Below are 12,197 nucleotides of genomic sequence, written 5' to 3' on the forward strand. Positions count from 1 at the left end.
TCCTATACAGAGTAGAGTGGAGTTATGGAGTCTATCCCAGGGGCCCACAAGATGACCTTAACCAATGCATTGCATTGTGCAATCACACATACTGTACACACACTCTCACAATCACGACAGACAGTTTAGAGATGCCTATCAGCCAAAAGTGCATCCTCTCCATTGCTTCTCTTTTTCTACCCCTCCCTAGGCATCTAGAGATTGTACCAGCTCCAGTTGTGCTCTGTGTCATGAAGATTTCAGACCTTCATTGAGATGAGACCAACCCTGTGATGATCCTGAAGCATCTAAAGATGTAGCATCATCTTTGAGGATGATGTTGTCCTCAAAGACAACAACCTACTAATCAATACACAATTGTGAGACTGTATCTGACTGTAGAAAGGACATTATTCATAATAACACACTCTGGTGTTTATAACAGTTTATAATCACACCCTCCAGTGTCACCCAAATGAGGATAAGGTTCACTTTTGAGTCTGGTTCCTCTCAAGGTTTCTTCTGCTTAGATCTAAAGGAGTTTTTCCTCACCACAGTCGCCTCAGTCACCTCAGGCTTGATCATTGGGGATAAATACAAACACATTTAAATATAAGTCTAATATTAATCTTGAACTTTTGTATTATATGAATTTTCGTGTAATATTCATTTTCTTTTGTTTCGTGTTTCTTATTTTCTGTAAAGCTGCTTTGAGACAATGTCTGTTATTAACCGTTCTATAAAAATAAAATTGAATTGAATTTAATTGCATGACTTTGGACAGTGGGAGGAAACCGGAGTACCAGGAAGAAACCCAGAAAGGAGGGAGAAGAGGCAAACTCCACAGAATCAGGACGGAGTGGAAATCAATCCCCAAGCCTAAAGGTGCGAAGACCCCAAAACCAAAGCTCCCTTTCAAAGAAAATCAAGATTGCTAAAATTGTGTAAAAGTTTTAGTTCACTGTAGCTGACAAAAACGTTTACACAATCTTTTAGTAAACGACTGATAAATGAGCCTTTGTGCTTCTATTACTCTAATATCTGTTATAACAGCTCAACGCCAACAGGTCTGTTCAGGCAAACATCGTCTGTGTTTCATCAGGTGTTCAAAATCAGTCATAATTAGAGGAGACGTTCTGTTCCACTTGGCTGAATATTTGTGTAGTGTAAGTCTGGATGGATCTCTTACCATTCTGTTGATCCTCACAAAGTCCTCAGGCGTCTTGGCCCAAGCAGGAAGCTCTACATCACACACAGGGGTGCCGTCATCTCTGTCCCCCAAACCGTAGCCGTTATTGTTCACAAACATCTCGGGCAGGTAGTAAAACTCCGGGATCAGCTCCTAGAAGCAAATTGATTGAGACAAGGCAGAGAAAAAAGTTAGAAGAATTTCAGGGATGTGCTGGATTGCTGTGTTGCACCTCAAACATCTCGAGAGGCACCATTTGTTTGGGGCCTCAATATGACTTGATGCATTTTGTACCTTCAAATACAACCTCACTAATAGAATAACTCCAAAAAATGGCAGCACAAATGTTGACAGGATCGTAAGTGACCGGTGAAAGAGCCTCCAAATGAGCTGGTGAAGATTTCGCAGTGAGTTGTAAAAACGAGCGCTTAGGGGAAAAGGGAAAGAGTAGCAAAATAAGCAGAAGAGACGAGGGGGAAGCTGCAGTTATTTCCTGACTAAGTGCTGGCCTGGATGTGTTATGTTTGGGGGTCAGGAGGTGGTTTGGGTTTCTCGAGAGCCACATGGGTGCAGGATGTAGACAGAGTAAAGCAGAGAAAGAGGAGCAGAATTTCAACACTGATCCTATGTGTGATTTCAACCAGGCATTAAACGCAAACCAAAGTGCTAGCTCAAAGAATCGGACGTTTCAGAGAATAAGAATAACTGACAATCAGCCGAGTTATATCTGGTGTCTGGTGTCTCTTTCTTTATGTTTGTAACAGAGCTACAATCATTCATCTTCACTATAAAGAATAAACGCTAAATACTGGTAATAATATTCTAATAATATATCTTAAAATTCTTCATGGCTTAGTTTTTAATAAACTGAATCAGCTTTTCCAAAATGATCCTAAAGTTAAGATCAAATTAAACTGATGAAACTGTAAACAATGCTTTTCTTTTCTTTTCTTTTCTTTCCTTTCCTTTTCTTTTCTTTTCTTTTTTCTTCTCTGTTCTTTTTCCTTTTCTTTTCTTTTCTATTCTATTCTTTTCTTTTTTCTTTTCTTTTTCCTTTTCTTTTGTTTTCCTTTTCTTTTCTTTTCTTTTCTTTTCTTTTCTTTCCTTTCCTTTCCTTTCCTTTCCTTTCCTTTTCTTTTCTTTTCTTTTCTTTTCTTTTCTTTTCTCTTCTTTTCTTTTCTTTTCTTTTCTTTTCTTTTCTTTTCTTTTCTATTCTATTCTTTTCTATTCTTTTCTTTTCTTTTCTTTCCTTTCCTTTTCTTTCCTTGTCTTTTCTTTTCTTTTCTTTCCTTTTCTTTTCTTTCCATTCCTTTTCTTTTTTCATTTCTTTTTCCTTTTCTTTTCTATTCTATTCTATTCTATTCTATTCTATTCTATTCTATTCTATTCTTTTCTTTCCTTTCCTTTCCTTGTCTTTTCTTTTCTTTTCTTTTCTTTCCTTGTCTTTTCTTTATCTTTCTTTTCTTTTTTCTTTTCTTTTCTTTTTAATTCAAAGGTAAATTATTTCAGCAATCAATCAATCAATTAATTTAAAAAAAAAAAATTATAAAAAATAAATAATCAAAAAATCTAAATAAAAAAGTATTTTCACAAATTATTTTGTAATAAAACACAACTTTTTTAACCAGTTTTTTAATCACAAATAACACAAATGAACACATCATCTAATATTTTTATCATTTTGTTTCTTTTTACTTCTTTATCAGTAGTGTACAGACCGATTATAAGCAGGATTTAATTATTAAAAATGATTAAAATATCACCTACTATTACTGTCATATTGCTGGCTTTTGAACACGTTGCTGTTATTATAAAGCTGGAGAAGAATTCTGAATCTCAGCACACTTTCAGTACACTAGACACCTTCAGCCAATAAAACGTTAACTTTATTTAACCCACCAGGATCCACAGAGACTGTCACATTCCCAACCTCAGATATGCCCCTCCACAAATTACCCAGAAACCCCTATGAGAGCATGTGGAGCATGTGAACATGAGGAATTCAGCCTCTTCACTTTTAATGTTACTCTGAAGAACTTGTGCTTGAGGAGCATTTTAGGTCTTCACCAAACAAGTAAATCTACACTACACATAAACCTACACTAATGGTGTGTGTTTGTGTGTGTGTGTGTGTGTGTGTGTATATATGTTCATACAGATGTAGCTTTATTATCTAAATTCACAAAAATCTGTGTGTGTGTCTTCATATTAATGCAACGTTATTTATCCAAATTCACAAAACTGTGTTTGTGTGTGTGTGTGTGTTTTTGTGTGTGTGTGTGTGTGTGTGTGTGTGTCTTCATATTAATGCAACTTTATTTATCCAAATTCACAAAACTGTGTGTGTGTGTGTGTTTGTGTGTGTGTGTGTGTGTGTGTCTTCATATTAATGCAACTTTATTTATCCAAATTCACAAAACTGTGTGTGTGTGCTTGTGTGTGTGTGTCTGTGTCTTCATATTAATGCAACTTTATTTATCCAAATTCACAAAACTGTGTGTGTGTGTGTGTGTGTGTGTGTGTGTGTGTGTGTTTGTGTGTGTGTGTCTTTATATTAATGCAACTTTATTTATCCAAATTCACAAAACTGTGTGTGTGTGTGTTTGTGTGTGTGTGTGTGTGTGTGTGTGCTTGTGTGTGTCTTCATATTAATGCAACTTTATTTATCCAAATTCACAAAACTGTGTGTGTGTGTGTGTGTGTGTGTGTGTGTGTGTCTTCATATTAATGCAACTTTATTTATCCAAATTTACAAAACTCTGTGCGTGTGTGTGTGTGTGTGTCTGTGTGTGTCTGTGTGTGTCTGTGTGTGAGTGTGTGTGTGTTCATATAGATGTAACTTTATTATCCAAATTCACAAAACTACCTAAATATTGTTCTCCACTGAATGCTAATGGCCACCATATGCTCAGAAAGCCCAGTGCATTCACAGTGACACAAATCACAGATTTAGAAAGGCAATGCTGTGGCAGTTTCAGAGTCTTAAACTTCACCCATAGGACCCCAGCCAAAGTTGGATGGAGAAGTCGATCTGTCACCCTGCTGGACATTCTGCGGTGAGAGCTGGCTGATCGGAGCTGAGCTCTGAGCCTTTCTGAGTTCCCTGGCCTCCTCCGACGGGCGACCATTAAACTCGCTACAGCCTCATAATGGGCTGACGAGTCAATCACACTCTGCCGTAACCTCTCCACGGTGCTAGCGTCCAAATCACGCCCACATCTGCAACTGTCACACACTCCACACCTTCAGGCAGACCTGTTTTTTTAAGAGATTACTGAAAAATCGCTGGAGGTTTGAGAGGAAAATGCTTCCCCGTTCTCTTCTTTCTCGGTCTCATCTCCGCCTGCCAAGTTAACTGCAGATGGATGCAGTTTTGGATTTTGAATTTATTTATTTATTTATTGTTTTTATGATGAGGTCATTTTTTTGGATCACACTATTGGGAATACGTTGCTAGGACTGAAGAGGAACCACTACTTAGCTCCTTCATTTCCCTTCTGTTTATTCCGTTTCTCTTTCTCTGTTTAATAGAAAGGATAGAAAGGGTGCTCTAACATTAGCTGCTCACTCTTTGGTGAAAACAGTGTGTAGGGTTTAAAGACAGGGTGAGCATGTATGTGTGCTGGGTCATTTGCTCTTTTAGGGAGGTCGCCCCTGTTAAGCCAGCTTTCTCTGACAGCTTGTACTCATTACCGGAGAAACAGGGAAATGGAGGGGGTCGGGGACAGACCCAGAGGACAAGGGACTCAGAAACATGCTTCCCTTTAATCAGGCTGGATGACTACATTCTTTGAAAAGAAAAAAAAAAGAGCTTGTCAAAGGTTCTTTGGATATTTGTGCGTCTAATTTGGAACCATTTCTGATCAAAACAATACCTCCATTGTCTGCTTTCTCATCAGACCTTTAAGAATCTTTAAGACTTCAACATTTAGCCCGTGTCCTTAGCGCTAAAAACGATGGGAATATCCACATGCAAATGTGTGCTTACTGTATGCACACACGTTCTTCAAGGGTTCTTTGGAGCACTGATAGTTCTAGCTTTCTACATTGGAAATCCCAATGTATGGACAGTTTAGCATAAAACTATTAACAGACACTGTGGGAAATCTCTTTATGGAGTAAACATGTTTAGAAAAAAGCTTCTGTTAGGTATGATACATGTCAGATGGAAACACTAATGAATTCCTTTAAACAGAATGAATAGAACTTAATTGTTAGAAGTACGAGAGAATGTTGGGTCAGTTATATTTCATACTTCACTCATTTCACTTCACATTCATTTTCTACCGCTTATCCGAACTACCTCGGGTCACGGGGAGCCTGTGCCTATCTCAGGCGTCATCGGGCAACAAGGCAGGATACACCCTGGACGGAGTGCCAACCCATCGCAGGGCACACACACACACTCTCATTCACTCACGCACTCACACACTACGGACAATTTTCCAGAGATGCCAATCAACCTACCATGCATGTCTTTGGACCGGGGGAGGAAACCTGAGTACCCGGAGGAAACCCCCGAGGCACGGGGAGAACATGCAAACTCCACACACACGAGGTGGAGGCGGGAATCGAACCCCCAACCCTGGAGGTGTGAGGCGAACGTGCTAACCACTAAGCCACCGTGCCCCCCTATATTTCGTACTTATCGAAAATAAATTTAAGTAGAACTGATTCAGAAAGCATCCAAGAAAAAAACAGGTAAGCATGTTAAAAACTTGCCCAGAGAACCTTTGGATAGATTTTTTTTAGTTAATTTTAAATCAAGAAGCCTTTATGGCCATTTGTGAACATTTATAGCTGATGCAGTTCAGAGTGAAATGAAACTACGTTCCTTTAGGACCCTGGTGCTACAATACAGACACAGAGCTACATAAGACAACACAGAACTAAGGGATAAAATATGAAAATTATCACAACAAAAAGTGCAAACAATGCTAGACAAATGACAGTGCAAACAGACAACACAATACAGTAGACAATGTGAAGATTCCATTAACACAACATTAACTATCCAAGGAACCATTTTAATCTAAAGTGTAAGATATCAAGTGATGGTGGCATTTTCCAAAAGACAACAGATTTAACCCTATTATTTACCCATTTACATCTGTCTGGTGACACAAACAAAGATTCTACTTAGAACCCCACATCTGAGGTGTTTTCTTAACAGAAATGAATCTAAGTAGAATAATTTTAGTACATATCCAAGATGTAACCTTAAAGGAAGCTAATACCATACTCACAAAATTAGCACAAAATCCACTGGTAAATAAATAAATAAATAAATAAATTACAGGCCCCACTTACCCCATTCAATTCCCATCATTATTACTAATTACCCATTTACGTCACTCTGGGGTCCCCTTAAAGATTCTACCATAAACCTACAGCGGAAGTGCCTCCTTTTTACAAATGGAACTAATTAGTATAATTTTAGTAACCATTCTAAATGAATCCAATTACAAAGCTAATATTGTACTCAAAGAAGCTTTGTTCTATAAGTGTAGCATACAAAAGTATTGTTTGGTTTGTTCATTTGGAGGAACCCTTAAAGGTTCTGTGTAGTGTCCTTCAGTAGCGGGTTTCTTACCAGTAAAAAAAAATAATCTAGCACCATTTAGGGATGGTTTGGGAGTGTAAATATTAAGTAACATGCATTTTACTAACATTCTCCAAAAGATAAAACCGCACAATATCCATTGGCAAAAAAATAATAATAATAATAATAGCCCCCATTTACCCCTATTCCATTCCCATCTTTATTTCCAGTTATCCATTTACTTCTCTCTTTAGTACCATTAAAGATTCTATGTAGATCCCTTAAGTGTTTCCCTATCAGTAAGGCACCCAATAGAACAATAACTAATCTAAACTCTTATAGGAAGCTAAAAACTTACCCACAGACCCACTTAGCAACCTTTGAAGACTTCTTCAAACAGAGTTTTGTCCCTTTAGAGGAACTCCAGGAAACTACGGAGGTTCTTTGTAGTCTCCTTCAACAGTACATTTCCTTTTCTACTTCCATACCAAGTAAAAACAATGGGATGTTTATTTTTTTATACAAAATCTGCATCTGTTTATATATCTGTACATTTTGAATATTTGTAAATGAATATTTTTTGTGTATATTTTGCGTAGTTTTGTCAATTTGTAAATTTTGCATATACTGTATATACTTTTTTTATATATCTTATCCTTCGCATTGTATCTATCTATCTATCTATCTATCTATCTATCTATCTATCTATCTATCTATCTATCTATCTATCTATCTATCCAGTCATCCAGCCATCCATCTCTCTCTCTCTCTCTCTCTCTCTCTCTCTCTCTCTCTCTCTCTTAAAATCCCAGGTCTACTAATGCTGGGCCCCTGAGCAAGGCCCTTAATGCTCAATTGCTCAGTTGTATAAAATGAGATAAAAAATATAAGTCGCTCTTTACGCATGTAAATGTAATTTAGAACCCATTTGAAACATAGGAAACATCTTTCTCTTTATTTTCTTGCTTTAAAAATAACGTCTTTGGAACAATCTCTATTTGTGTCCAGTTCTGTTGTGTAAACTTAGATCTGTTCGGACGCCTAAATAGCAGCTGGATTTGTTAACAGGGCCGATGTTCAGGCAGCATCCTGCCTGAGCGTGTGTTTCGCCTGTACTGTGCATCATAGCTTGCTGTTTCTGTGTCTCAAGAGGCCAAAAACCAAGGCTTTACATAAAAAGACTACATTTTGAATAGCTTTTGTCATTAATGCTTTATTAATTGCCCGGGGTGAAGCGACCGTGACGCGGAGTGTGCTGGAAAAGTCTGACACTTTTAGGTCAGCACGAGTGTGTTCCTCTGTGTGGTGCAGAGCGATGACTTGGGAGGAGGAACAGGGCTGGGTTCTCCCTGCTGTTAAAAGATTCGCTTCAGCTCAGCAAGGTTTGTAGAGTGATTTTTCTAATACAGGCCTTAGGCATGGAGTGAAATGAGGCTCTTATTATAAACGGTGTGAATTACATATTGGAACATGTTTAAGAGTGAGTGCTGCAGAGAGCGTTAATAATTTAAACAGTGAGCATGCAGGGGAAGGCATGTCGCTGCGGATTAGGTGGTGCGTTTATGAGATATTTAAATACAAACTGAGAACTTTTAGGCATAGTTTGTGTTGAAAAGGAATTTTCACAACGTTCGTTCACACTCGAGTTAAATGCAGATCATCAGCCAAGACATGTTTAAAGTCAAATAACTACTTATCAGTAGCTTATCAGTTATTATTACGAAACACCTTTTAGCATCAGGTCTCATCATAGGCGTCAATGATTACATGCACACTACAGAATGACAGATGTTTTTTAATCCAAAATATAACTAGCAAGTATTATAAAGAAAACAGCTGCACTCACTGTAAACCAGCTCTTCCTTCATGTCATTTCTGATTCGATCGGACAATGTTTACTGAGTTTATTTACTTTGAGTTTTTTTCAAAATGCATCTTTGCGAAATCAGAGATCAAGCATGAAACTGCAGATGATGTGTTATAGATGTAGGGGTCAGAGGACAGGAAGGAGAAAGCAAACAAACGTAATCCGTAATTGTAATACATACGAATCAGAGAAGAGTATAAATACAGGCAGATTCATTAAGATCTAAACGTAAAACAGATGAACAGAATCAGATAAGGAACCAATGAGAGAACAAGGGTTAGTGACGTTAGGACCAGGAAGTGAAGAAAGACATGGAGTGGTCACTGTGCTGGGAAACATGTTGGGCTTCATGGTGAAGTGTTTGATTCTAGAAAGAGTCTCAAGGTACTAAAATAGTAAATGTCTGTATCCATTAGCACTTTTTTAAAGTGTATTAGCCTAGCGTGTCCTGTCTCACCTTGACATCTGAGGTGTCCCGCTGGCTGTGCCTCCACGACCGCAAGACCCCAGAGAACGTACGGTTCGGGTGATGGAACTTGTTGCCATTGGTGCTGAGAAAGAAGGTCGTAAAGGGTTCCTGGATTAGAAAAAACACAAAGAACTTGTCACGGATTTCTGTTAACACATTTCATTAGCAAGAAATGTTTATTCCCGGCTGCCAAAACCACAACGTTCTGCAGCAGGATCCAGGCGGTGGAGGAACGGCCGCATCGCATTACACAGGATCACCATGTGATCCATTTCCTGCCGAGCTCGACTGATAATTAAGCACTTGCTTCGACAAATCTGCATTTTTCAAAGGAACTAATATCATTCCGCTACATAAACACTGGCAAAGTGAAATCCAAATTCATTTCTATGGTAATTTGACGCAATCGCATGATTGAGCGCTCCAGGAAGCTGGAGGAAATGTTCCGTTTGCATAAACATCTCAATGTGGAGGACATATCTGTCAGATTATGGAGAGTTAGTGGAGGTTTTTTCTACTTTTTTTTCTTCTACTCGCTTTCTCCTCTCGTTTATACCCACGGTGCCTGAGGCAGAATTAATTACTGAATGTGGCCTGTTGAGGAGCAGAGCTCTGCCTCTAATTGGCTCGTATTCGCCATCATCAGCCCAAGCTGGAGTGACACTGGGAGGCAGGAGGAGGCAGCCGGGGGAGAGATGACGGCGTCTACATTTTCATTCAAGCCGAGCTTAACAGCTGTCACAGCACCCTTTCTCCAAATCATCATCATCAACACTCTACGTTCTACTGGTGCAGCCAATTACAGCCATTTCATTTGTAATGTCTATGAAATTAAACATGTGCAGCTTATTTAATTGGGAATATATTTAAATGAGGAGCTTTAAGGAGCTTATTTGTGTGGCTTAGTTTTGATAGTCTTATTACTTCTATAATGCTCTGAGATAATACAGTATATATATATATATATATATATATATATATATATATATATATATATATATATATATATATATATATTACATTTTATATTTATCCTACTTTTGCATTATTTTACATTGCAATAAGACGTGTAGTAATGGTAAAAATTGGTAAAAAAAAACAAACAAACAAAAAAACAAACAAAAAAAAAACACTTAACACATGTAAAGACATTTTAAAGACAGGTAAACTGTCCTTCACATCAATATACTGTAGTGCATGTTTTTGGGATTTTTTTTTTTTTCAATTTTCCAAAAATGTAACAATTTCAGTATTTTTTAATATAAATTTAAACCAACTATCCAATTTTGTTTCATTGACCTGTATGTTTGTTTGTTTATAAATGATTTTGTTATTGCTGCTTGTGTCAATATACTTGAAATCCCTCTTTAATAAAATATCCAAAACACATTCGGGGAAAAAAAAAACAAAAAAAACATTGTCTCCTTGCATTTTCATTATTTTTTAACGATATTGTGAACATGACCAAAATTTAAATGATAATCTACGCAAATTAATTGAGAAATATTTTCACCTTAGGAGAAATGGCTAAATCTTTAGAAACCTTTTGAATTGTCCTATATATACTCATACCGTTAGCAAGGCGGCTAGTTACACCCATTTTAGATACATCTCAAGGGACCTTGTACACGATATACGCTTACACTATACAATAAATACTCTAGAGTCTAGCGGGTGAATGTTAGAATGGTTGTATCATCTCAAATGGCACACACAATGTTTTTACTCTAACTGGTATTATTAGCTGTATTCTCCACTGATAAGGTCAGTGACGTCAAACGCACGCATCAGAAAAATACGGAATTTATAAAATGTTAAGAAATAAATTTCATAACTTCAATCATTTAAAAGAAGCTTATACAGTAAGATGTCTTGTTCACCGTCAGCCGTCTTGAACAATTTTTCTCATCTAGCATCAGCTCTTGGTAGCCACGCCCTTCCTACGCTACATAAGCAAAGCTGCGGGCGTTAAATGCATGAAGTGTCCAACATTCCACACTAGGGTTTATTAGATGAATAAATGCATCGTTAGAGTACTTCAAGTGCAAATGTCCTTTAACCGTGCACATGTATGCGATTTGAGGCCTAATTTTGTCATATTTTTAACACTGTTACTCACTTGAAGAGCAAAAAGTACATCCTTAGCAGAGAAAGCTTGCAAATGAAACTGTGTCCCGAGGGAAACGTTTTTTTTTATTAAATATTGTAGGTCACTTTTAAACAGTTAGCAGCATAATTGTGGAATAATAAAGTACTAAGACAACTGAAGTAAAACAGCAAGCATTCTTGGTGCACACATCCCCCTCTCCCAGGTCAAACGAGGACAGGAGAGTGAAGCTGTGATTGGCATGTGCTTCTCAGGAATTTCTGCTCTGTCTGATAGCCATAAAGCTAACACGCAGTGGCCTGTAAATCATTAGCGCTCACACATATGCTAGTTTAGTGGGCCATGAAAGCCCCGCCTTCTCGAGCGGAACCCGAAACCGGCCCGACTGAGATGTTGAGTTTGACTTACGTTCTGTTGTGAATGAAGCAGCTGATGTGTGGCGCGATCGACTATCAAAGCCTCTCTCGTTCAAACGTCTCAGTCTTTGGCTCTCGTATATTGAAACGTTACAAGCGAAACAGATGATTGAAACAAACTGCATCGCACGATCGTTTTACAAACGAAACAGTGCTGGATTACTCGTAAAGTTTGTGATTAGTGGCTTTCCATGAGATCAAAGTTGTTTTCTTGGAGATTCCATGAGCTGACGAGATCAAACGGGTGAAAATGAACTCCAGTTATGGCACTGAACAGATTCTACACACTTAGCATGTGAACTGGGTTGAAACAAAATAATGCTAATCCTGATAAAAAACCATAATACTACAGAGAATTCATAATATTAATATTTATTATTTTTCATCTAATTTTTTAAAAAAATGAATAAACAAACAAACAGACAGACAAACAAACAAACAAACAAACAAACAAACACATAAATAAATAAATAAATATTAATCAACATTTAATCCATATAATTAAAACAGTTTTGGAGATATTTCGATTTTTTTTTTTTTTTTTTTTTTTTTTATTGATTGAATTTATTTTACATTTGACATTAGTATTTAAACAAATCTTTGTTGTTTAAAATTACAGCAGGTTGTT

General features: G+C 37.4%; 1 protein-coding gene across 1 annotated transcript in view; it reads right to left on the minus strand.

Moving 5' to 3' along the window:
• Nucleotides 1-12,197, minus strand: part of nbeab (neurobeachin b) — a 408,640-nt gene that overhangs the window by 43,651 nt on the left and 352,792 nt on the right. The window contains exons 45-46 of the mRNA XM_060888097.1: nt 9,035-9,154; nt 1,169-1,321 (exon numbers count right to left, since the gene is read on the minus strand). Coding sequence (XP_060744080.1) covers nt 1,169-1,321; nt 9,035-9,154 — 273 coding nt within the window. The remainder of the gene's footprint in view (nt 1-1,168; nt 1,322-9,034; nt 9,155-12,197) is intronic.

The sequence above is a fragment of the Tachysurus vachellii genome, chromosome 15 (assembly GCF_030014155.1).
Source record: "Tachysurus vachellii isolate PV-2020 chromosome 15, HZAU_Pvac_v1, whole genome shotgun sequence".
Taxonomy (NCBI): Eukaryota; Metazoa; Chordata; class Actinopteri; order Siluriformes; family Bagridae; genus Tachysurus; species Tachysurus vachellii.